General features: G+C 45.4%; 1 protein-coding gene and 1 long non-coding RNA gene across 4 annotated transcripts; one reads left to right on the top strand and one right to left on the bottom strand.

Moving 5' to 3' along the window:
• Window positions 1-633: 633 nt before the first annotated feature.
• Window positions 634-17,125, bottom strand: lnx2b (ligand of numb-protein X 2b). Of its 3 annotated transcripts, none has more exons than XM_038993859.1 (10): window positions 16,869-17,125; window positions 9,770-10,368; window positions 8,633-8,817; window positions 7,455-7,645; window positions 5,378-5,815; window positions 5,035-5,178; window positions 3,948-4,122; window positions 1,716-1,956; window positions 1,252-1,410; window positions 634-837 (listed from the first exon to the last, which is right to left on the bottom strand). In XM_038993859.1, the coding sequence occupies exons 2-10, from the start codon at window positions 10,171-10,173 to the stop codon at window positions 702-704; spliced, it is 2,073 nt and encodes a 690-aa protein (XP_038849787.1). In that variant the 5' UTR covers window positions 10,174-10,368; window positions 16,869-17,125; the 3' UTR covers window positions 634-701. The 3 variants fall into 3 exon arrangements, with proteins under 3 accessions (XP_038849787.1, XP_038849788.1, XP_038849789.1); XM_038993860.1 differs by lacking the exon at window positions 16,869-17,125 and adding an exon at window positions 11,188-12,019; XM_038993861.1 differs by lacking the exon at window positions 16,869-17,125 and adding an exon at window positions 10,815-10,833.
• Window positions 16,621-22,509, top strand: LOC120048136. Its single transcript, XR_005476983.1, has 3 exons — window positions 16,621-17,002; window positions 18,621-18,765; window positions 22,312-22,509. It is a non-coding gene; the product is annotated as an uncharacterized LOC120048136 (long non-coding RNA).
• Window positions 22,510-27,333: the final 4,824 nt, after the last annotated feature.

Raw genomic sequence — 27,333 nt, 5'->3', positions numbered from 1 at the left:
TGTTTGTCGCTCCATTCTTGGTAAACCCTAGACATTGTCGTGCGTGAAAAGCCCAGGAGGGCGGCCGTTTCTGAGATACTGGATCTGGCGTGCCTGGCACCAACGATCATACCACGCTCAAATGTCACTTTTTTCCCATTCTAACGTTCAATCGAACAGTAACTGTATGCCTCAAGACCTGTTTGCCTGCTTTATATAGCACACCACAGCTACATGACTCACTGTCTGTAGGAGGGATCAATTTGTGAACGGGGTGTACCTAATAAACTGTCCGGTGAGTGAGTGTGATATATATAAATATATGTGGCTGTTTGCACCATTAAGGATTCCAATTTGATGGTCAATTCATCCTTCACCCTGATAAGCCCGATTTCTTCAGCCAGAAAATCAACTACCCTTTTGAGTAACAACCAAAGCAGTGAAACAACTAAAATGTGAAATTCAGTCACACTAGTCAGCTAGGGCAATGTGCAAATTAAACTAGATTACAATCCACATCAGAAGAGATTACCTAGTGAAATTAACAATCAATCGGAGAAGTAACCATCTTTCCAAGAATGTCACCAATGAGATTCTAGGGTGGTGTGTGCAGAGACAAGAGGCTCAGTGGAGACAGGAGCTGAGGAAGGCAGGGTGTGCGTCTGTGTGTGTGTGTGTGTGTGTGTGTGTGTGTGTATCTTCGTGTGCGTACGCATGCGTGTCTACACCAGGCTCCCCGGCCAGGACACCACAGTCAGTGTGACTTTATTCTTCTGCAGCTTGAGCATGGGGATGAGGGACGAGTTGTTCATGCCCACCGTGGTGGCTCCGTTCACAGCTACAATCTCATCACCACACCTAGAGACAACACAGAGGGACAGTCAGTAAACATGGGGCACAGAGATGGGCAACACAATGACCTACCCGCAACCATAATCAGTCTCCTAACAGCTGTGCATTAAGGTCTAAATATGATGGACTTCTACAGGAGAATCACATCTAAATGAGCACTGGATACCAGGCTGGCTCCATCTCTGCTCTCAGTTGAATTAAAATGGTGAAACCAGGTATTTCTGTTCAATCCTGTCCTTGGGGAGGAAACCCCTCACAAAAGGGAGTACATGCCTTATCAAAGAACAGGGCAGGCTTACCAAAACATAACTCCCTTCTCACTGCTCCTACACTCCTTCACCCACCCAGATAGTAACGACATGTGTTTTCTCACTGACGTTTATTATAAGAAACTAGCACTGGCCGTGTGAAGCAACTCACTTGAGGCGTCCGTCGAGGTAGACGGGTGTACCAGGCACGATGGTCTTGATGAAGAACGGCTGTTGTCCGCGAGTCTCCTCGAAGCCGCCCACAATGCTGAAGCCCCAGCTCTCCTGATTGGTCTTCAGCAACACGATGTCACGGCACCAGTGCATGTGACTAAGGAGGAGAGGAAGTGACGCGCAAAAAAAAGTGTCCGTGTGATTTCATAAGCCCAGAATTAAGACCTCCGTGTTTTAAATGGCCACCTGAAACAAGTGATAGGGAACTTTTCCAACGCAACAGACTGTCCAAGCATTATTACACTGTTCAGACTAATATTGCCTACTAGTATTGTCCAACTACTGAAGAGTTGAGTACAAGCTGTACTCATGACACAGATTGGATTTGAAGAACTGCAAAGTTGAGGTCATGCAAAGTTGAGGTAAGTTATTTTCCAACCAATGGTTAGTGTGTGTGCTTACCTGGAAAGCCCCAGCCAGCGGGTCCACAACGGGGCCCAGTTGGCGTCATCCTCCCTTGGATTTTCCACAGACTCCATGGCCTCCTTGGCGGCCTCCCCCTCATCCTCTGGGTCTTCTGAGATGGTCTGGATGACCCTGAGGACCACCTGGGCCTGAGCCGTCTGGGCCTTCAGCACCGACACCGCCTCATTGTAAGTCAGCTGGGTCAGATCCACGCCGTTGATGCTCAGCAAGACATCCCCTGGGCAACATAAATCAGAACCATGTCAAGAAAATGTATCCTCTGCATGCAAAGCTGGCCTTACATCAAAGGTCTTCCCGTTAAATGTGCAAGAGGTATGCATATTGTCTAGCCCTTCACTAACAGAATTATCCCTTTAAGCATTTAAATCTGAACATTAGCCATGCTACGTGGAGTCAATGTATGGAATGAAAACTGTCATGTCCTATCAAAACCATGACTGATAATGGTCACTGGTTTGGTGGTTATATGAAAGCATACAGTGCATTCAGAAAGTATTCAGACCCCTTGACCTTTTCCACATTTTTACATTACAGCTTTAGTTTAAAATGGATTAAATTGTATTTTTTTCATCAAACTATACACAATACCCCATAATGACAAAGCAAAAACAGTTTAGAAATTTTCGCAAATGTATAAAAAGTTTAAAATAAACTGAAATATCACATTTACATAAGTATTTAGACCCTTTAGTCAGTACTTTGTTGAAGCTCCTTTGGCAGCAATTACAGCCTAGAGTTGTCTTGGGTATGATGCTACAAGCTTGGCACACCTGTATTTGGGGAGTTTCTCCCATTCTTTTCTGCAGATTCTCTCAAGCTCTATGGATGGGGAGTGTCGCTGCACAGCTATTTTCAGGTCTCTCCAGAGATGTTCAAGTCCGGACTCTAGCTGGGCCATTCAACGACATTCAAAGACTTGTCCCGAAGCCATTCCTGCGTTGTCTTGGCTGTGTGCTTAGGGTCGTTGTCCTGTTGCAAGGTGAACCTTCGCCCCAGTCTGATGTCCTGAGCACTCTGGAGCAGGTTTTTATTAAGGATCTCTCTGTACTTTGCTCTGTTTATCTTTCCCTCGATCCTGACTAGTCTCCCAGTCCTGCCACTGAAAAACATCCCCACAGCATGATGCTGCCACCACCATACTTCACCATAGGGTGAAGAGTTCAATCTTGGTTTCATCAGACTAGAGAATCTTGCTTTTCATGGTCTGAGAGTCCTTTAGGTTTCTTTTGACAAACTCCAAGTGGGCTGTCATGTGCCTTTTACTGAGGAGTGGCTTCTGTTTGGCCACTCTACCATAAAGGGTCTGATTGTTGGAGTGCTGCAGAGATGGGGGAACCTTCCAGAAGGATAACCATCTCCACAGAGGAACTCTGGAGCTCTGTCAGAGTGACCATTGGGTTCTTGGTCACTTCCCTGACCAAAACCCTTCTCCCTCGATTGCTCAGTTTGGCCGAGCAGCCAGCTCTAGGAGTCTTGGTGGTTCAAAACTTATTCCATTTAAGAATGATGGAGGCCACTGTGTTCTTGGGGACCTTCAATGCTGCAGAAATGTTTTGGTACCCTTCCATAGATCTGTGCCGACACAATCCTGTCTCTGAGCTCCACGGACAATTCCTTTGACCTCATGGCTTGGTGTTTGGTCTGACATGCACTGTCAACTGTGGGACCTTATATAGACATGTGTTTGCCTTTCCAAATCATGTCTAATCAATTGAATTTACCACAGGTGGACTCCAATCAAGTTGTAGAAACATCAAGGATGATCAATGGAAACAGGAAAGGGAAAGGGGAATACCTAGTCAGTTGTCCAACAATGTATTCAACTGAAATGGGTCTGCTGGGTCTGCCGACATCCACGTCTTCGGCACCCGGGGAAGTGGGCTAACTGCCGCGCTCAGGGGCAGATCGACAGATTTTGACCTTGTCAGCTTGGGGATTCGATCCAGCAACCTGGGTTACTGGCCCAACACTCTAACCACTAGGCTACCTGCCACCGATGCACCTGAGCTCAGTTTCAAGTCTCATAGCATAGCATAGGGTCATAATGCTTTTGTAAATTAGGTACTTCTGTTTTTATTTTAACACATTTACAAACATTTCTAAAAACCTGTTTTCGCTTTGTCATTATTGGGTATTGTGTGTAGATTGATGAGAAACAAGTCAAGGGGTCTGAATACTTTCCGAATGCACTGTATATCCCAAGTGCACCTTTTTTGATAGTGCCGTCTCGGTGCAGGCAGCCAACAGGCTGGACACTGGTGATGTAGACGGGCAGGCGGCTGCGGCAGTCCCTCCCCCCGGCGATGGTGATGCCCAGGGAGAGTCTCGGCTCCTTCTTCAGACTCACCATCTTCTCCTGGCTGGAGAAGCCCCCTGGTGGATCCTGGGAAACACCAGGAAGAACCCTTCATTTGCTTTACATTGATGAGGAGCATGCAGTAGGCTATTTAGATTTGCTTCCTGTTCTTAAGATCAAAACAACTTCATAATAATTATTTCTGGTCATCATAGAATAGACTGGCGTCAAAGAAAAGTAGCACAATATGCCTGACTCGGCATTCCTTCTGGGGTGTGCTGCTCATCATCTGCCCCTCTCCATTTCCTAGAACTGAGAAGGATCTTTTGACTTAATTGATTCCTCGTGAAACCGCTTGTCCAAACCAATGTAAGCAGCAACATCTCAGATGCAGCTGCGGACTCAAACCCAGAGGTAATGTGCAAGGATCGACACTCGGCTCCCGAGTGCACGTGTCGACATCCACAGCTTCTGCCAGCGTCCTTGTTGCTCTCTCTCTCTGGAGTCTGTTAACCTTCAGAGGGTGCTAGGGAGGAGGGGGAGGAGGAGAGACCTCCCTCTTCCTCCCCCCAGCAGGGAACCCTTCACCACCAGCAACACTCAAAGCCTGGGCTCTGCAGGTGAAAGCTAACCATCACCATGATCCTCTGCCACCCAAAGCAACAAACAAATAGAACATGGTGAGGCAGCACTCTGGACCTTTTGATCAGGAGTGAGCAGGCCCCAGAGAAGGGCTTTTATCCCCGGACCAGGGACACAGGTGTCGGTCTGCTCCCAAGGCCCCTTTCACCACTGTCTGAGTGAGGAGGGCTTCTGTGGACGTGCTAGGAAGCCTGGACTGGTGACAGAGGGCTGAGGTGTGACTGATCGACCGTGGTGCCATGATCACATTATGTAAACATGAGAAGCTTGTGGGATCCTGTGTGTACACACCAACATACAGCAGTTTTTAGTACAGTGATTTGTAAGTTCTAAACATCCGGGGAGGAGATTGTTTACCTTCATGTAGGTGGAGGGGCGTCTGAAGTACTGGGGTTCTGGAGCCCTCCTAGCCACTCGGCCCTGCCCCTCTCCCCCACTGCCCCCCTCCTCCTGGGCGTCCGGCTGCCTCATCACCACAAAGTTCACCCGCACCTCACTGGCCTGCAGACACACACATCACACACACACAGTTCAGGCCTCACATTCATTACACAGCCAGCAAATATATCCTGGGAACCTCTGCTAACATGAAAGTCAATGTTTCCGTAAGAGATTATAATAAATCCTATTTCCATAATGTCTCGTGCTTTGGTCTCCATGAAATAGCTGTGTTGTAACTTGTCTACTACAGAAGACCTACCTGTATGATCTGTGCTGCGTTCTCTGGGGTGCCATGTCTCAAGTCTTGCCCGTTGATGGCCAGCACCTTGTCATTGTTGCATAGTTTCCCGTCCTTGGCCGCCAGCCCACCCGCCAGCAGGTCCAAAATGAAGACCCCCGTCTCATCCGACTTGCGGATCAGCTTGATGCCCAGCGGCTCTGAGCGATCCCTCTTTACCAGCGTCACCTGGATCACCGTGCCCTGGTTGTGGGCGGTGCCGTGGGGACTGTGAGAGGGAAGGGAGGCAGTGGCCATGATGGTGGAGGAGGGAGTGTGGTGCTCGAGGCCAGGGCGTTGCGGGTGACGAGGGTTGAAGCCCTTCTCCTGCATGACGATGAGTCTGAGCAGAGGGCATGGCCGCCGCAGCACAGAGATGGCCCGGCCGTGTGGGATAGACGCCAGGCTGACGTCATTCACCTAGAAACACAACACCACACGGTCAGCAACACGGCCACTGATACAGCATCCCTCTGGAACACTGCAGGTTTACTAAATATACAGTATCGACAGCTGAGCGAAGTGACTGGTCCCTGCGCTGATGGAGAGACAAATTCAAATGCTTTCTGCTGATCATGGTAGAATTATGTAGAACAATAGGATAGAGGTGTAACTAGTTCCTTTTAAACTGGGACTGATTGTATGGTGAAAAACATTGTTTCAGGTTGGCCTCATGTCATTCAAAACTATTGACATCACCATTTTTAACAATAAGAAAATCAATAGAATAGAACATACCACTTTAAAAATACTAAGAGCTGTGCCTCCATCTTTATAGCCAAAAACCACAGGTACCTCGACTCATGTTGCTCGAGGCATTGTATTGAGGCATTGCATCTACCTTTGGTTGAGTAGGTGTACGAAATTATTGGACCCATTTTTGACCAATTCCAGCTTTACAAACCTCATCCGAGAGAAGCCCTTCTTAAAAATCAATACATTGACTCAGGGGGAAGCGAGGGATTCAATTTCAACAAATTAAGAAGGCAATCTCCGCTCTGTCACACATCTCTCTTTACAGCCAATAGCTGTCCACAAAGGACCCCAAAAAGTGAGCGGTTATATTACTGCTACCAAGGCAGCTAGTAGGGGTGAGATGAGTTTTCATTCTAAATTTGTGATTGGTCAGCCCAGAGGAAGAGATGGGCTCAGGCATTGTCATGTACCCCTGCCAGACAGCCGAGGGGAGGAGAAACCCGAGGGGGAGAGAGGGAGCAGGCTTCTGGGAAGAAAGGAAGCTGTATCTTTGTGAAACCCCCTTCAAAAGATATACCATCTCTGTACCCTAGTTCTACCCTCTGGGTGGAAACTAGATTTGAGTTGATTTAGATTTTTACAGGGACAGTGCACATTAAATCAAAGTTTCAGTAAAAGTCTCTGGGCAAAACAATTACAATACAGACAATTAGCACATGCAGAGCAACATAGGACAAGCAACACGGAGCACGCAGACCATCAAGCGAGTGGTCTTATGTGTTGAGACACCCTCACCACTAGCATGTACTCTTCCTTAGCCTTTTGGCCCATTTACAACCAGGACAATAGCCAAAATGTCACTAGACTATAAGTCATAATCAGCCCTTTCTGACCAAGAAAAATAAAACATTGAGGAAAACCAGACAGAGCCTGTCTGCAATCAGGTGAACATTGGCCTTCCAGAAGATGGGGCTTGGCCTGAAACGGCAATAGCTCAACAGTGAGAGTTTCAAAACCCTGTTTCATGGGTCTGCCTGGAGAACAGATCTCTGCCACACATGTTACCATGAATCCAGAGACCCGTTCATCCTGAATATCTACTTCCCCACCAACAAATCCCCCCCCCATTTACTGAGGATCATGGGAACCTAAGGGAATAGGGTGTTTGTGTGGAATAATAGATCAAAGCTTCTTATAAAGCACCATCTTCACAAAGTGCATCCATTACCATCGTCAAGGTGGGCATTTCAAAGTATACGGCTACGGCACTAAAGCTACATAAGATGGGAAGGAGGGGAGCAGCCTGAACATATTTTTCAGGTGACCTATCCCTCTATTATTTACAGTGAGGAACCTGTCTCACCTCCAGAATGTGGTCCCCTGGGGCCAGCCTGCCGTCGCGGGCCGCCAGTGAGTCACGAATGATCTCCTGGATGACTATGTTCCCCAGGGGCGTGTCCTTTCCTCCCACAATACGCAGGCCCAACTCCTGCTCCTCCCGAATCATCTCCACCACGTTGGCCTCGGCCACCAGGCTGGACCGCATGGAGGTCTCTGTGGGGGGAGAAGGGGGCAGACAAGGGCATGATGATTTGAGGTACACGTTTACATAAACAGAGACAAACAACCTGACAAACGCATGCACGGGCACACACACTCACCGAGATTCATATATGCTCAAACACATATCAATGGTCCATGGTTGCCTTTCATTGTGTGTGCAATGCCAACACACACCCCTGGGGTTCTGAATCAAGTAGGGCAAGTGGCAACCTATTCCCCAAGAATCACTCACGATGAGGTAATAATTTCTGCGATAATGATCGCCAGTGTTGCCAGGTAACTTTGTTTTGATGGACTTTGTTCCACAGTACTGGATTACAAATTCCCTGGAGGGGTTCTAAGTCTAGACCAGACAGAGGTTAGGTTGATACCAGAGGAGGCTGGTGGGAGGAGCGATAGGACAGGTTCATTGTAATGGCTGGAATGGAATACATGGAACGGAGTCAAACACATGATTTCCATATGTTTGATACCGTTCCATTGATTCCATTCCAGCCATTACAATGAGCCTGTCCTCCTATAGCTCCTCCCACCAGCCTCCTCTGGTTGATACACGTTCTGAAGGTCCAGACGAGGATTTGGCCGGAGTGTCTGAAATCCTAAGCCACCAGCTAAATGATCAGCACTCGTCTTATCCAGGTCTGACAACTCTCTTGCCAGGGATGGCCACATCAAAGGGGCTTTGGGTTTTCCCTAAAGTCAACACAGCTGACAGACTGTTTCCTCTCCCTTCCTTTCCCCAGGTGCGTTCATAAAATCCTTAAAGATTCGTTGCCCCGATTGACACTGATATAGATTTGTCAATTCTTAGAAAGTATCCTATTTTTTTTTTCTTCCAGTGGGAGCTCACTGCTATTCACTTAGACTGACAGACTATCATTATCATACAACAATAATCAGACTTCTGACATAGTGACGTTAGTGTGACGTCTATCTGGTGTGTGTTGTGGGCAAATCAGGAAGTGAGTGACATCTTACCGTCCTCGCTCTCTTCGAAGGCAGGGTTGATGAGGCCAGGCTCGGGCTGGGTGTCCCGGGTGGAGGTACGGGTATGTTTGGTATCAGCGCCTGACTCTCCCCCCGCCCTGTTCCCCTTTAGCTCATTCCAGGGGGGTCTCTTCCTCCTCTCTGCCTCCTCCCTCAGCCTTCTGAAAACAGGACATCTTAGAGAGGGAGAAAGAGTGAGAGAGTTAAGTCAACATTCAACAAGCCTCCTTTTAATTAAACCTCATGACATTCATCCAAAACTGTCCGTGAAGGTAACCTAAAATACCCTGAGTGAGCACACACCTCCTACATTTCTTTAGATACCGTGTGACCAGCAAAAAAGGGAGTACGATCAATGTTCATTCATTTGTTTCAGTGAGGAGGAGGACAAGTCTAAAAAGCTAGAGGTGTAGGAAATGGGAATGAATAGATTTAGTGACTGGTGAGGAAGTCAGAGAGCGAGACTATGAGAAGAGGAGAAGAGCTATGCAGATGAGCCTTTTTTTACTGCATTGCAGGGAGTCTGAGGGGGGGACAGGTTGACTGTGAGTAAGTCAGAGAGAGAGCTACTGCTGCTGGTCCTGCTGTCTGAACTTTGCCTCCTGTCTGTTTGCACGGATGGCTGCAGGATGACCAGCTATCATAATAAAACCTTTACCCACTACTGACTGTGTCATAGCTGCTCGCTAACCACTAAGACGATAAGCACCACACCACACTGGCCAAGTGAGGAAAGGGAAGGCTAATCCACAAATTACAAAGATCTCGGGGATATGACATTTGAGACTGAACCTCCCCTTTGAGTCCAGGCACTATGTAATAGTAATGTAAAAGCTTTTTCATGGGAGACTCTAAACCTGATTGACTTATGTTATGTGTGAATCCATGTTAAGTTAACATTTAACTCAAAATTAATTCCTAAATTCAGGCATAGGAAAATAAATAGACCAGCCAAATATAAACTACAGTAAACAGACAGGTACTATTTTGGCTTACTTACTCTCGTTGCAAAGCAGACAGTTTAAATTCAACTCTTAACTAAATACCTTTCCCCATCTCAAACTCCCTCTTCCCCGGCCCATGCCCATCATCACCCCTCCGCGGTGCCCCAGCCATAACCCTATTCACCTGTTGTGCAAGTGGGGCTGCAGCTCGCAGCGCTGCATCTGCTGCTGGCACTCAGCTTGGTGTGGGCAGAGCACGGTCAGCTTGTCCAGCAGGTTCCTGACCAGCAGGCTGGAGGGCCGGCAATGGTGCATCTGCAGCTGCTGGCGGTCCACGGGACAAAAGTCCTGCTCCTTCAGGAAGCTGCTGAGGCACTGGAAGCAGTAGGTGTGTCCGCACGGCGTGTCCATGGGCTGCAGCAGGGGCTGCAGACAGATGTGGCACACCAGCTCGTCATCTACCTCATCCTGGTACTCATACAGGTGGTTCTCCTGGCCTCCCTCGTGCTGCTGGCCACACTCCTTGCACATCTTTGCCCATGTTAGGCCAGCACTGCTGCTGCTACTGGGGACCATTGGCTCCGTCATGGCGAGAGGCTGGAGTACCTAGCTAGCAAGTCCAACTTCCAATGTTCCACTGTCCTACTTCCTCTGTGCCCTCGTCTCCCTGAAAGGATATGCTTAGTTTATTTCATAAGGGGGGTAAACATCCCAAAGTGAAGATGAGGTTGAAACCCTGATCCACCGCGTGTCATCTCCTCCTCACGTCTTCATCCTAGATTTCTGTTGAGGGAAGCACAAAAAGAGGTCTGCCGTTAGAGTTGGGACTTTTCCTACTCATATTGACTGGCTCAACAGGAAATGACACAGAGCGGAAACAATATGGAGGCTGGAGCAGCTGTTTCCTCTCAGACAGTTTCCTGAGGGACTAAAGGAATTCTCCTTTCGGCTACATGTCACTGTGCGCTTCATTAAAATAGGGGGGGTAAACCCCCATGAAATGAGGTGAGAAAGGACTAAAAGTAAGAAACAAGCTAATGGGAAGGAACAAAGACATGGTACTAGGAGAGAATGAAAACTGAATGAACTGGGCAGAAATGCAATCCTCATCACTAATGACCCCCTCAGCTGAGGTCTCTATCCCTCTGTGAGGCTTCTAATCTCTCCACTAATTCCCTGTCTTTAGGCGAGGCTGATTAGAAATGCATTCTTCACTTTTAGAAACTTACTCTACACATGTGCAAAGAAAAGAAGCCGATGTGTAAGCTTCAATCAACACTCTTGTCAAATGTATTGTATAACCAGCGAACTGCAGCACAAACAAACAAGCATACGAGTGTGGTGTGAATATCTCAAAGTACACTGAATAGGAGTACCTAACCAACAATACTGATGCAAATACTGAGCTGTTTACGTGCCACCTTTCCTCGTTCCCCTTTGTCACATGATGAAAACCCAGCCAACAGCATTATGTACACAGACCAGCTTCCCTGCATTCCCTCACCAGTCCCAGCACTCCTCTCTGACCCCCGTCGAGAGGTCAGCAAGGCAAAAGAGCAGACTGATTCTGTAGCTTGTTCGTCATTAGCTTGTTGCACCTACCTGAGAAGCTGATATCAGCGTTGCCAAGGGCCCCGGCCGGTCGGCAGCCACCGCATGCAAACAAGAAACTCAGACCCAACAGCTGTGCTGGCTGCCTGCAGCCTGACTGAAACCAGAGCTCTACATCCCCGGCACACAGTCAAAGGTTCTGTGTGTGTGCCCAGCACTGCACCAGCTGTGTGGCAAACTGAGGGGGAGTGGTGTGACTAGACTGAGGGAGGGGATGTAGAGGTGGAGGGAGGGGGGACTCAGACTGTTGATGTTGCACTAGCGCAGGCAAAACACTGAGGCCAAACCCAAGGCTGAGCAATTACACCAAGGCTGTAGTGTACACACACACACGGAGGTCAAACAGGATGGCTCACTCTCTCACCGCCTTTCTCGTTACTCAAGTGATCCTTCGTCTTGTAATGGAGAAGCGTCATGGATCCTGTGGCAAAGCAGAGGAAGCATAACCAAGGTTCTGCCCCACTTCTTTGGGAATTCACATAACCAGACTCAATGACTTCACAAATATTCAACCTGACCTGAGATTACTTCAGAAGATGGATGATGAAGTCAAGTGTGTCCCATAATTGGAATTCTGTGTAAAACAAAACAAACACCACCCACTTGACTGGAGTAGACGGAATGCCTCCTTATCAACACATGCATGTTTAGACTTGCCTGGGCGAAACAGAGATTAGCCTAAATACAATTCCTCCTAATCTTTGGTATGCATATTTGCCATAGCATAAAAAGCACACAGTCTATAAATGTTTAATAGGAGAGAGCTGGACAGAGAATGTGGCTTACAGAGAGGGAGTGAAAGGGTTGTTTGAGTTTCATTGAGGATGTAGCATGGGTGGTTAGAGGCCATGGGCTGCTGAGAAGCCAGGCAGGCAGGGACCCTCAATGAGTGTCCTTTTAGGAGATGAGTAGTTGAACAGACTTAATATAGTTATCCTCTGAAAGAAGGTACTTCTTTCAGAGGATAACTTTATTAAGTCTGTTCAACTACTCATCTCCTAAAAGGACATGTTCTTATGTATAACCCATTTAAATGTTCCATTGAGCTTCAATGTTTAAATCATATTAATCAATATTAAATATCATATTAAAAGACATTAAATCATATATTTTAAATCAATGGTTTCTAATGCCTGGAGGAAATAACTAGGGAGGAAACTGCTTGAGATGAAATTCATAATGGTATATGTCTTCAGTCAAATCGTTATTCTGGGCTAAACATGCTTTGACAGCAGTGGTATGCAGTGCTATACATTGTAATATTGGCAACGTTGCGTTGTTAAGTACTGAACTGTTCATGTGTAGTTCTGGTATAAGGCGTGCTCTGAAGATGACCTTAACGGGGGGGAAATATCTCAACATCCATGTGTAATCATGTGACATTCAAAGCTTTCTAGGAAAAATGTCTTGGCTCAACATTTAAGATTAGCCTCCCATGTGCCATTGGAACTAGAGGTCGACCGATTAATCGTAATGGCCGATTAATTAGGGCCGATTTCAAGTTTCATAACAATCGGAAATTGGTCATTTTGGACGCCAATTTATTTTTTTATACCTTTATTTAACTAGGCAAGTCAGTTAAGAACACATTCTTATTTTCAATGACGGCCTAGGAACGGTGGGTTAACTGCCTTGTTCAGCGGCAGAACGACAGACTTTTACCTTGTCAGCTCAGGGATTCAATCTTGCAACCTTACGGTTAACTAGTCCAACGCTCTAACCACCAGCCTCACGAGGAACCTGCCTGTTAAGCGAATGCAGTAAGAAGCCAAGGTAAGTTGCTAGCTAGCATTAAACTTATCTTATAAAAAACAATCAATCAATCATAATCACTAGTTATAACTACACATGGTTGATGATATTACTAGTTTATCTAGCGTGTCCTGCGTTGCATATAATCGATGCAGTGCGCATTCGCGAAAAAGGACTGTCGTTGCTCCAACGTGTACCTAACCATAAACATCAATGCCTTTCTTAAAATCAATACACAGAAGTATATATTTTTAAACCTGCATAATTAGCTAAAAGAAATCCAGGTTAGCAGGCAATATTAACCAGGTGAAATTGTGTCACTTCTATTGCGTTCATTGCACGCAGAGTCAGGGTATATGCAACAGTTTGGGCCGCCTGGCTCATTGCGAACTAATTTGCCAGAATTTTACGTAATTATGACATAACATTGAAGGTTGTGCAAGGTAACAGGAATATTTAGACTGATGGATGCCACCCGTTAGATAAATTATGGAACGGTTCCGTATTTCACTGAAAGAATAAATGTTTTGTTTGAGATGATAGTTTCCGGATTCGACCATATTAATGACCTAAGGCTCGTATTTCTGTGTGTTATTATGTTATAACTAAGTCTATGATTTGATAGAGCAGTCTGACTGAGCGATGGTGGGCACCAGCAGGCTCGTAAGCATTCATTCAAACAGCACTTTCGTGCGTTTTTGCCAGCAGCTCTGCTGTTTATGAATTCAAGCTTATCAACTCCCGAGATTAGGCTGGTGTAACCGATGTGAAATGGCTAGCTAGTTAGCGGGGTGCGTGCTAATAGCGTTTCAAACATCACTCGCTCTGAGACTTGGAGTAGTTGTTCCCCTTGCTCTGCATGGGTAACGCTGCTTCGAGGGTGGCTGTTGTCGTTGTGTTCCTGGTTCAAGCCCAGGTAGTGGCGAGGAGAGGGATGGAAGCTATACTGTTACACTGGCAATACTAAAGTGCCTATAAGAACATCCAATAGTCAAAGGTATATGAAATACAAATCGTATAGAGAGAAATAGTCCTATAATAACTACAACCTAAAACTTCTTACCTGGGAATATTGAAGACTCATGTTAAAAGGAACCACCAGCTTTCATATGTTCTGAGCAAGGAACTTAAACGTTAGCTTTCTTACATGGCACATATGTATTTTTACTTTCTTCTCCAACACTTTGTTTTTGCATTATTTAAACCAAATTGAACATGTTTCATTATTTATTTGAGGCTAAATGGATTTTATTGATGTATTATATTAAGTTAAAATAAGTGTTCATTCAGTATTGTTGTAATTGTCATTATTACAAATAATCAGTATGGGCTTTTTTTGGTCCTCCAATAAATCGGTATCGGTATCGGCGTTGAAAAATCATAATCGGAACAGTCACTCATAGCCAGATGAGCTTTTAAGTCAAACAGGACTGCCAGCTGTTCAGTCACTGTGGTTATGACAGACAATAACCTCCCCTCACCAATGCTTCCATTGTCTCCACAACAGCAGAGGTGAGTCACATTTTCCGCACACCCTCATAAAAGTGAACGCAGGTAAATCCATGAGGCAGACAGAAAAGAGATTAGATCAGCTAAAAAAGGATGTGCGGAAATCCTGACTGACTTGACTGTCCGTTATGGTTGACTGAAAGTGAAAATACAGGGAACGCCCTGTATACTTGCCCCCCTAAAGTTCACATTGCTTCATAATCTACCCACTCCCTTTCTACACCAGTATGATTGCTAGCCACACTGAAGCCTTGAGCATGGTACCCATTGGTGCCAGTCTCCACTACAGAACACCATCCAGGTTAAAAAGTTACAGGCTGTAAACCTCCCACTGTTCACCAGCAGAGCACTGACTGAAAAGTACACACCACACTGGGTTCCAGAAACGAGACATCAACTTCAGACCAGGAATATCCATCCATGAATAGAGATATGGCCTCCTTGGTCATTGGTCACATAAAGCTCCTTACGTCTGCTATTCAATAGAGTGAATGAAAAAGAAATGCATGAATTATCATCCATTATTCAAAAGGAACGTACCTCTTCCAAACCAATTACCCCTATAGCCTACGTCTGGTTTTATAAAGACGTGAAGATGATGGATGATTTGACACAAACAACCTCTTGATTTAGGCTATTAGGAACATGACACTAGTTTCCAATGGAGAGGAGCTCACAACGAACAATAAAACAGTCAATAGCCAATACCACCTCAAGATCAAATAGGACTGTCTGAACTTGACATGCACATCCCAAGCAATATATAATATACACATTTTATTAGGTACACCACCCTGTTCACGAAAATGGTTCGTTCCTACAGACAGTGAGTCACGTGGCTGTGGCTTGCTATATAAAGCAGGCAGACAGGCATTGAGTCATTCAGTTACTGTTCGATTGAATGTTAAGAGTGGGCAAAATTAGTGACCTAAGCGACTTTGAGCGTGGTGTGATCGTCGGTACTAAGCGCGCCTGTTCCAGTATTTCAGAAACGGCCGGCCTCCTGGTGCGACAAACACAAAACGTCCAGTCAGCGACAGTCCTGTGGGCGAAAACAGCTTGTTGATGGGAGGTCGAAAGAGAATAGCAAGAATCGTGCAAGCTAACAGGCGGGCCACAAACAGGCAAATAACGGCGCAGTACAACAGTGGTGTGCAGAACAGCATCTCGGAACGCACAACTTGTCGGTCCGTGTCACGGAAGGGCTATTGCAGCAGACGACCAGACCAGGGTCCACTCCGATCAGCTAAAAACAAGAAGAAGCAGCTCCATTGGGCACGCAATCCCCAACACTGGACAATTGAGGAGTGGAAAAACGTTGCCTGGTCTGACGAATCCCGGTTCCTGTTACGTCATGCTGATGGCAGAGCCAGGATTTGGCATAAGCAGCATGAGTCCATGACCCCATCCTGCCTGGTGTCAACAGTACATGCTGGTGGCGTAATGTTGTGGGGAATGTTTTCCTTGCACACGTTTGGTCCCTTGACACTAATTGAGTAACGTTTCCATGCCCGATCAATTCAGGCTGTTCTGGAGGCAAAGGGGGGGGGGGGTCCGACCTGGTACTAGATGGCTGTACCTAATAAACTGCCCACTGAGCATATACTGGTTGTATGAGCAAATCTCCTATTACCTCTCTATTCATTTGCCTTAATTCAAATGATGTGCCATTGCAATACTCTATAATTTCAATATTCACTGTCAGTGACATAGCCTTAGTAGTATAGAATAAAACCTAGTCATTCACCAGAAAGTGCCCACTTCTCACGCCTGACACACAGGCGTTGTGTTACTGTAGGAGAGGTCATCGTTAAGGGCTGGTCTATTCCTTGGTCAGAAAACATAAATAATCCAATGTCCCCACTGACAGCTGATGACAAGGTTAACAACCGATGACAAGGTTAACAACCGAGCAAACTTCCCCCTTCATTCAAATTTGCATTGCACACATGCGTGGTAAATCAATTAAGTGTCACTCCTATACATTTTATGGCATATTACCTTTTTACCACGTCACTGGAAAATAATGCTGAGCATTCCGCACTCTAAAAACAAACTTCTTGACCACATTAAGTTCTCACCTTCAACAACACAGCCGGAGATATGTTAGACTACCTTTACATTTGTTGGAATGTGTTAGACTAGGCTATATATTCATACACTTATGTTAATGGTGGGCTGTATAAAATGTGTGAGAATACATTTAAAAAGTTTAACACCGTCATGTTCGATGAGAGAATAGAACGTACGAGAACGTACGAGACCATAGAGATAGCCGAGACCGAAACTCGTCTTCTACAATTTGTGAAGGGCTTTTTCCGGAATAATAAAACAAACACAGTTGTGAACTCGTGCTATGACTAAAGTAGCCTATAGTATCGAGAAACGATTAATATAATCGTATACGTTACATGTCTGGGTGAATAATTCAGCTCATTCTTCCGAGGGCGCCGACTGAGTTGTTAGAAGTACAGGTAATATTCCTAATTTCGAACAACAAAACAAGTATCCTCGGATCTGACGTCTCTACAGGAAGTCCATGCAGGTGATATTTAAATTAGGCAGGTTACTTTCCAACACCCCACGTGAGTGACTCACTGCATAGGTATTCTTTCATCCTTAATTATTGAACACCTTGCCTGTATGTGTCGTCATCTGCATTTCACGATATTTTACAATGGGCAGTCCCTTCTTCACTTTCAGTTTTTACATAGTAGCAGCCTATACTGTAGCCTATGAAGTAATAAACACATTTTGGGAAAGCTTCGATTTTACTTAGCAAAATAATCACGTCATGTTCAATTAAAAGTGATGACCATTTCATGTTCAATTAAAAGTGAATACCATTTTTCTGCTAGTAGCCTACAATGTAATGATCAATTAAGGATGCATTGAGGATGAATTATCAATTGAGGATGCTTAAAGACTCCAGAGTTTGTATGCATAACAGTTTTATGAGAGAAAATTGTAACTATGTGCATTTCAATTGTAATAACATGATGAGTTTCTCTCAACTCACCTGGCATTAGAGGGTGAGAAAAGTGACACACAATACAGTGTTTGTAAGCAATGTTTTCCCTTCAGTTTCTCCCTTCCCTGATTTATTGGTAAGACTCACATTGAATACAAAGGAGCCATCTGAATGGTGCCCAATGAAGTAATAATACTTGCTTTGGGACCCTACCAGTTAAAAGGCTTTTGACACATGAACAGTGTTAGCTTCATACCCCCTGCAGGATGGAAGGGAAGTCTCTGTGTCATAAAACCTCTCTGTTAGGGCCTGTTCCCCTGTGATTTATAGGCCTGCTAAGGAAAAGCTACAGCCAAAGACATACATTTGTTGACATGTTGTGCTCAATGGATGTGTAACAACGCTTCTATCCAGAAAATGTCTAGTGTCCTACTTCTCACAAAACTGAATTCACTGTCAATATTGTGTATTTCTGAACAGTTTTGTGATAACATCACAGCCTCCTCAGAAAACATGTATAACTGTTATTAATTGTAACATAGACCAGTTTAAGTTTCTTACCACCAACAGATCCAATGGAAGAGATCTAGAGATCTAAATATTTAGAGATTGACGTTATACGGTACAATTGCAATATCCGGGAGCAGGAGGTATTCAATTGTGAGTCACTGTGTAGACCACTGGAATTGAACAGAGGCACGAGGAGCCCCTTCTTAAGAATGTAGCATTGCTTGAAGCTAATGAGCTTTGATGAGTAAGAGTGACACCCTGTGGTCAATTGTAGGATGACTAACACAAGTTAATGTGTTGCTGTTTCTCACTGAACCAAGTAAGGGTACCTCTTTAAATAATATTTAGAGAGGTACCCTTATCTAAAGGATACATTTGGTGTATTTTTCTGTCTTTTTGAAGGTGTTATACATTTTCACAAATTACTGCATGACTTCAAGGTGTTATGATGACTAAATGGCAATCTTATTTTGCTCTAATTAATTCATCTGTTTCGCTGCTATTAAAAAGCTCTATGATGAACCACACCAGAACCCACGGCAAAATTAATCTGGCATGGCAGCTGACGGGAAATGCTGGAAGTAAAAAGAAGGTGGCAAGGAGGGAAGAAAAAGAAAGAGACAAGATAAACACTAGCCTAACAATGCAACACATCTTGGCTCTCTCTCTCTCTCTCACACAGAAAGGACCCACGGCCCTCTGTTTGAGGTAGGGGGCCCACAAACAAGAATGAAGCTGTTTGTATTTCCTGAGAGCGGTAAACATCCTCAACACAAACACTTTCTTGGCCGCACCGCCAGCGAGAGAGGAGAAGCTCACACCGTCAGGTAAGGCAGCTGCAATCTCACTCCACCAGGGCCTTTGATGTCTTTGTGGCCTATGAATTTGCCTTTAGATTAGGGCAGTAAAATGCAATGCTTTGTACTGTTGCGTCATTTTCCTGTTAAAATTTTTTTATTCAGAAATATACACTCCGAAGGAAAGAATATGATAGAAAGTGAGCGGTTACACATAGGAGGATGTCTGCACACACACACACACACACACACACACACACACACACACACACACACACACACACACACACACACACACACACACACACACACACACACACACACACACACACACACACACACACAGAGAGAGAGACCTAGGCGCAGGTGCAGTGAATATCTCTCTATTGCTTAACTGTTGCTAGGGGGAAACTGAGGGCACATTAACTTCACATGCAGCCCCCTACCCCCGCTCCTCCTCCCCTACCCCTGGGCTAGACGGCAAGGCATCTGTTTCAGGCCACAGCTTGCACCCCCGACCCCAGGCTCTGTCTGGCCTCCACATGCAGGCCCTAAATCAGTGACCACAGAGACACTACAGAGGTCACCTCCCCTCACCCCCCACATGGCCATATTGTGACATCCAAGTGTCGCTTCAACAGACTTGTGGTGTGTGGAGTCGGCTTCTGACCCGTGAGACAGAAATAGTGCCTTCATTTCCTTTTTCTTTACATTTTTCAATGTCTGTATGTGTGTTTCTCCACCAGCTTTATGAAGACCTATAGAAAATAAATGTAGTCAGTGTTCCAACAGAGAAGTTTAGCTATACTGTGGAAAGTTGTGTGCATACCGTGTTAAGCATAGTCCTTTTGGTGCACAGAGCCCCTAAATCATTTGCTATTACAGTGTGTGTTAAGTGTGTGTGTTATGCGAGAGAGAGAGCGGGGGGGGGGGGGGGGGGGGGGGGTCCTGTGGGGTCTGTTTGTGTTTTTGAACAGAGCCCCAGGACAGCAACACAATTAGTCCCAACCAAATCATGAGAAAACAAAAAGATAATTACTTACTTTTTGTAATTAATTTACAAAAAAAACAAAGAAAACTAGAATTATATTTGGCACTAAACAGAGTACACAGTGGGACAATACCTGACCACTGTGACTGACCCAAAATGAAGGAAAGCTTTGACTATGTACCGACTCAGTGAGCATAGCCTTACTATTGAGAAAGTTGGCCGTAGGCAGACCTGGCTCTCAAGAGAAGACAGGCTATGTGCACACTGCCCACAAAATGAGGTGGAAACTGAGCTGCACTTCCTAACCTCCTGCCAAATGTATGACCATATTAGAGACACGTTTCCCTGAGATTACACAGACCCACTAAGAATTTGAAAACAAATCCAATTTTGATAAACTCCCATATCTATTCGGTGAAATACCACAGTGTGCAATCACAGCAGCAAGATTTGTGACCTGTTGCCACAAGAAAAGGACAACCAGTGAAGAACAAACACCATTGTAAATACAACCCATATTTATTTATTTTATCTTTTCTACTTTAACTATTTTCACATCGCTACAAAACTGTATATAGACATGATATGACATTTAAAATGTCTTTATTCTTTTGGAACTTGTGTGATTGTAATATTTACTGTTTACTTTTGTTTATTTCACTTTTGTTTATCCATTTCACTTGCTTTGGCAATGTAAACATATGTTTCCCATGCCAATAAAGCCCCTTGCATTGAATTGAGAGAGAGAGTTGTGTAAAACCTCACCCTCCTTAACTTGACCAGTGACCCAGGAGTATGCCCTATGTATTATTTGCTGTCCTCATAGCCCACTGAGGGGCCCTTAGAGTGCTTGTTTGTACCTGTCATGTCGCTCTGCTCGTCTGCCCAGCATGTCATTCTGTAACCCCTCAGAGATTGTTATCAGTTAATTTTCCTCTCCTCCTCCCTGCTCAATGCAGACTCCCTCACAGCACTGTGTTGACCTTAACTGCCCACGCCGCTCCTGATGGCACTTTGACCTTTTCCTCCTCTTATCAATATGAAGGGCTTGCCTGGATAAGGTAGGCAGTCCCTCGTAAGGACAGAGTGAGGGTGCTGCTTTCTTTCCCTGCCCTCTCCCAGCCAAATAGGCTCCTTCTCCATATTTAATTGGACATTGAAGCTAAAACTTTTGATGTGGCTTTATACTCCAGCATTTTGGATTTAAGATCAAAGGTGTCATATGTTGTTGTTGTTGATCCATTTGCAGTTAGTTTTGGTTGTGTTTCGGATTATGTTGTGCCTAATAGAAATGAATGGAAAATCATGTCATAAGTGAGAAAGTTAGAGGCATACATATCATACCCCCAACATTTCTGGGGGGGTACATGATCTTTGTGCCTCTGTAACTTTCTCACTCATTCATTCATTCATCATTCATGATTATCTGTAATCATGGTAGCATCCCGTAGTGTTCAGAAATATATTATATTCTTATTTACAATAAAAGTGACTCCAAAATGACACAATATATTATTTACCATGCATTTTTATTGGACACAGCACAATCCGAAACACAACCAGAACAAACTGCTAATGCATCCAACACAGAGACACAAGCTTGATGTTGTCATTGCGTGATTAGAATATGGGACCAAATACTAAACTTTTGGCTACTTTAATACATTAATACAATTCAAAGTGAATTTGTCCAAATACTTATGACACCTTCAAATGGGAGGACTAGATACATAAAGTGCTTTCATTTCTAAACGGTAAAACAGACATGTATGAAAATACCCTTAAATAAAAGATGTCATTATGTATGGTCACCACATATAAAATGTTTGATCTCAAATCCAAAATGAAGTAAGTAGCTTTAAGCCGGAAGGGCTCATAGGAGCAGGAGCCTATCTCCTGTTTCTTTAACTTGAGGCAGCTTGATGTACAAGTACACCCCCTGGACAGGATGCTAGTCTATCGCAGGGCCTCACCCCAAATCTATCTCCTGTTTCTTTAGCTTGAGGAAGCTGGACAGGATGCTATTCTATTGCAGGGCCTCACCCCAAATCTATCTCCTTAATAACGATGCATCTGGTCCCATTTTTAGTCTTTGATATGACTCGTGCCGGGATTCAAACTCCTATCCTTCCAACCTTAGGGCGGACAATCTAACCACCAGGCCAAATAAATACAGAGGGGAGAGTAGCTGGGCCTATTATTCATGTTAGCTGAGAGGCTATCTTAGACCAGTAAGTCTGGTTATATATTTAAGTAATAAGGCCTGAGGGGGTGTGGTATATGGCCAATATACCACGACTAAGGGCTGTTCTTAAGCACGACGCAACACAGAGTGCCTGGATACAGCCCTTAGCTGTGGTATATTGGCCATGTATCACAAACCTCCAAGGTGCCTTCTTGCTATTATTAACTGGTAACCAATGTAATTAGAGCAGTAAAAATAAATGTTTTGTCATACCCATGGTATACGGTCTGCTATACCACAGCTTTCAGCCAATCAGCACTCAGGGCTCGAACCACCCAGTTTATAATTTACAATAAGTACAATTAGAGCTTGTGACATGTCTCTCACTTTGACCATGCAGACTCAAGGAAGACCCAGACGTGATCTGCCCAATGATGCCTCTCTACCAGACGAACTCAATGCATTTTACACTTTGACAATAACAACACCTTGTCGTGCGCGAGGCCCCACACCGACCCGACTCGGTGAGCGAGTTTATTAGCAAGTCCATCGGCGATGTCGTACCCACAGCAACTATTAAAACATTCCCAAACCAGAAACTGTGGATTGATGGCAGCATTCGCAGAAACTGAAAGCGAAAACCACTGCTTTTAACCAGGGCAAGGTGACCGGAAACATGACCGAATACAAACAGTGTAGCTATTCCCTCCGCAAGGCAATCAAACAAGCTAAGTGTCAGTATAGAGACAAAGTAGAGTCGCAATCCAATGGCTCAGACACAAGAGGTATGTGGCAGGGTCTACAGTCAATCACGGATTACAAAATGAAAACCAGCCCCGTCGCGGACCAGGATGTCTTGCTCCCAGACAGACTAAACAACTTCTTTGCTCGCTTTGAGGACAATACTGTGCCACTGACACGAGCCGCTACCAAAACCTGTGGACTCTCCTTCACTGCAGCCGACGTGAGTAAAACATTTAAACGTGTTAACCCTCGCAAGGCTGCAGGCCCAGACGGCATCCCCAGCCGCGTCCTCAGAGCATGCGCAGACCAGCTGGCTGGTGTGTTTACGGACATATTCAATCAATCCTTATCCCAGTCTGCTGTTCCCACATGCTTCAAGAGGGCCACCATTGTTCCTGTACCCAAGAAAGCTAAGGAAACTGAGCTAAACGACTACCGCCCCGTAGCACTCACTTCTGTCATCATGAAGTGCTTTGAGAGACTAGTCAAGGACCATATCACCTTCACCCTACCTGACACCCTAGACCCACTCCAATTTGCTTACCGCCCCAATAGGTCAACAGACGACGCAATCGCAACCACACTGCACACTGCACACTGCCCTAACCCATCTTGACAAGAGGAATACCTACGTGAGAATGCTGTTCATCGACTACAGCTCAGCATTTAACACCAAACTCGTCATCAAGCTCGAGACAGTGGGTCTCGACCCTGCCCTGTGCAACTGGGTACTGGACTTCCTGACGGGCCGCCCCCAGGTGGTGAGGGTAGGTAACAACATCTCCACCCCATTGATCCTCAACACTGGGGCCCCACAAGGGTGCGTTCTGAGCCCTTTTCTGTACTCCCTGTTCACCCACGACTGCGTGGCCATGCACGCCTCCAACTCAATCATCAAATCATCAAATCAAATCATCAATCATCAAGTAGGCTTGATTACCAACAACGACGAGACGTCCTACATGGAGGAGGTGAAGGCCCTCGGAGTGTGGTGTCAGGAAAATAACCTCACACTCAACGTCAACAAAACAAAGGAGATGATCGTGGACTTCACAGCAGAGGGAGCATCCCCCTATCCACATCGATGGGACAGTAGTGGAGAGGGTAGTAAGTTTTAAGTTCCTCGGCGTACACATCACAGACAAACTGAATTGGTCCACCCACACAGACAGCGTGGTGAAGAAGGCGCAGCAGCGCCTCTTCAACCTCAGGAGGCGGAAGAAATTTGGCTTGTTACCAAAAGCACTCACAAACTTTTACAGATGCACAATCGAGAGCATCCTGTCGGGCTGTATCACCGCCTGGTACGGCAACTGCTCCGCCCACAACCGTAAGGCTCTCCAGAGGGTAGTGAGGTCTGCACAACGCATTACCGGGGGCAAACTACCTGCCCTCCAGGACACCTACACCACCTGATGTCACAGGAAGGCCATAAAGATCATCAAGGACAACAACCACCCGAGCCACTGCCTGTTCACCCCGCTATCATCCAGAAGGCGAGGTCAGTACAGGTGCATCAAAGCAGGGACCGAGAGACTGAAAAACAGCTTCTATCTCAAGGCCATCAGACTGTTAAACAGCCACCACTAACATTGAGTGGCTGCTGCCAACATACTGACTCAACTCCAGCCACTTTAATAATGGAAAAATTGATGTAAAAAATGTATCACTAGTCACTTTAAACAATGCCACTTAATATAATGTTTACATACCCTACATTACTCATCTCATATGTATATACTGTACTCTATATCATCTACTGCATCTTGCCATCTTTATGTAATACATGTATCACTAGCCACTTTAAACAATGCCACTTTTATATGTTTACATACCCTACATTACTCATCTCATATGTATATACTGTACTCTATACCATCTACTGCATCTTGCCTATGCCGTTCTGTACCATCACTCATTCATATATTTTTATGTACATATTCTTCATCCTGTTACACTTATGTGTATAAGGTAGTTGTTGTGAAATTGTTAGGTTAGATTACTCGTTGGTTATTACTGCATTGTCGGAACTAGAAGCACAAGCATTTCGCTACACTCGCATTAACATCTGCTAAACATGTGTATGTCACAAATAAAATTTGATTTGATTTGATTTGACCCAGAGGACTGTGTGATCTTGCTCTCCAAGGACGATGTGAGTAAGGTCTTTAATCAGGTAAACACTCACAAGGCTGAGGGGCCGGACGGTATTCCAGGGTGCGTTCTCAGAGCATGAGCAGAACAGCTGTCAGGCATATTCACAGTCATTTTCAACCTTTCCTTGTCCCAGTCTGTAATCCCGACAATAACTGTATGGCTTCATGCCACAATGACTACCGCCCTGTAGTACTCACATCCGTAATCATGAAGTGCTTTGAAAGGCTGGTTATGGCACACATCAACTCCATCATCCCAGACACTCTAAACCCATAGACGACACAATCTCAGTTGCACTCCACACTGCCCTTCCCCACCTAGATAAGAGGAATACCAATGTGAGAAAGCTGTTCTTTGAGTACAGCTCAGCGTTCAACACCATTGTCCCCTCCAAGCTCGTCACCAAGCTTAGGACCCTGGGACTGAACACCTCCCTCTGCAACTGGATCCTGGACATCCTGACGGGCCACCCCCAGGTGGTGAGGGTAGGCAACAACACATCCGCCACGCTGACCCTCAACACGGGGTCCCCACAGAGGTGTGTGCATAGTCCCCTCCTGTACTCCCCGTTCACCCACGACTGCGTGGCCACGCACGACTCCAACACCATCATCAAGTTTGCTGAAGACACGACGGTGGTAGGACTGATCACCAGCGACGATGAGACAGCCTACAGGGAGGAGGTCAGTGACCTGGCAGTGTGGTGCTGTGGCAACAACCTCTCCCTCAACGTCAGTAAGTCCAAGGAGCTGATTGTGGACTACAGTAAACGGGGAGAGCAAGCACGCCCCCATCCACATCGACAGGGCTGCAGTGGAGCGGGTCGAGAGTTTCAAGTTCTTCGGTGTCCAAATCACTAAGGACTTAAAATGGTCCACATACACACAGTCGTGAAGAAGGAATGACAGCGCATCTTCCCCCTCAGGAGGTTAAAAAGGTTTGGAATGGGCCCTCAAATCCTCAAAAAGCTCTACAGCTGTACCATTGAGAGCATCTTGACTGGGTGCATCACTGCTTGGTATGGCAACAGCACCGCCATCGATCGCATGGCGCTACAGAGTGTGGTGCGGACAGCCCAGAACATCACTGGGGCCAGGCTCCCTGCTATCCAGGAGCTCTATATCAGGCGGTGTGAAAAGAAGGCCTGGAAAATCATTAGACTCCAGCCAACCAAGCCATAGACTGTTCTCTCTGCTTCCGCATGGCAAGCGGTACCAGTGCATCAAGTCTGACACTAACAGGCTCCTGAACAGCTTCTATCCCCAAGCCATAAGACTGCTAAATAGCTAACAAAATGGCTACATGGACTATATGAGATGACCCTTGTGTGTATATATATATATATATATATATATATATATATATATATATATACAGTGGGGCAAAAAAGTATTTAGTCAGCCACCAATTGTGCAAGTTCTCCCACTTAAAAAGATGAGAGAGGCCTGTAATTTGCATCATAGGTACACTTCAACTATGACAGACAAAATGAGAAAAAAAATCCAGAAAATCACATTGTAGGATTTTTTATGAATTTATTTGCAAATTATGGTGGAAAATAAGTATTTGGTCAATAACAAAAGTTTATCTCAATACTTTGTTATATACCCTTTGTTGGCAATGACAGAAGTCAAACGTTTTCTGTAAGTCTTCACAAGGTTTTCACACACTGTTGCTGGTATTTTGGCCCATTCCTCCATGCAGATCTCCTCTAGAGCAGTGATGTTTTGGGGCTGTTGCTGGGCAACATGGACTTTCAACTCCCTCCAAAGATTTTCTATGGGCATGAGATCTGGAGACTGGCTAGGCCACTCCAGGACCTTGAAATGCTTCTTACGAAGCCACTCCTTCATTGCCTGGGCGGTGTGTTTGGGATCATTGTCATGCTGAAAGACCCAGCCACGTTTCATCTCCAATGCCCTTGCTGATGGAAGGAGGTTTTCACTCAAAATCTCACGATACATGGCCCCATTCATTCTTTCCTTTACACGGATCAGTCGTCCTGGTCCCTTTGCAGAAAAACAGCCCCAAAGCATGATATTTCCACCCCCATGCTTCACAGTAGGTATGGTGTTCTTTGGATGCAACTCAGCATTCTTTGTCCTCCAAACACGACGAGTTGAGTTTTTACCAAAAAGTTATATTTTGGTTTCATCTGACCATATGACATTCTCCCAATCTTCTTCTGGATCATCCAAATGCTCTCTAGCAAACTTCAGACGGGCCTGGACATGTACTGGCTTAAGCAGGGTGACACGTCTGGCACTGCAGGATTTGAGTCCCTGGTGGCGTAGTGTGTTACTGATGGTAGGCTTTGTTACTTTGGTCCCAGCTCTCTGCAGGTCATTCACTAGGTCCCCCCGTGTGGTTCTGGGATTTTTGCTCACCGTTCTTGTGATCATTTTGACCCCACGGGGTGAGATCTTGCGTGGAGCCCCAGATCGAGGGAGATTATCAGTGGTCTTGTATGTCTTCCATTTCCTAATAATTGCTCCCACAGTTGATTTCTTCAAACCAAGCT

This window comes from Salvelinus namaycush, chromosome 5 (assembly GCF_016432855.1).
Source record: "Salvelinus namaycush isolate Seneca chromosome 5, SaNama_1.0, whole genome shotgun sequence".
Taxonomy (NCBI): domain Eukaryota; kingdom Metazoa; phylum Chordata; class Actinopteri; order Salmoniformes; family Salmonidae; genus Salvelinus; species Salvelinus namaycush.
Note: the sequence above shows the minus strand (reverse complement) of the source record. Positions and strands in the feature narration are given on the sequence as shown.

Bases quoted from the DNA above. Each gene is read 5' to 3' on its own strand.
- lnx2b (XM_038993859.1), bottom strand. From the start codon at position 10,173: ATGACGGAGCCAATGGTCCCCAGTAGCAGCAGCAGTGCTGGCCTAACA. The intron at 7,646-8,632 runs GTAAGATGTCAC...CTCCCCCCACAG, and splicing joins CTTCGAAGAGAGCGAGGACG to AGACCTCCATGCGGTCCAGC. The intron at 1,957-3,947 runs GTGCACTTGGGA...TATGTTGCCCAG, and splicing joins AGACGGCACTATCAAAAAAG to GGGATGTCTTGCTGAGCATC.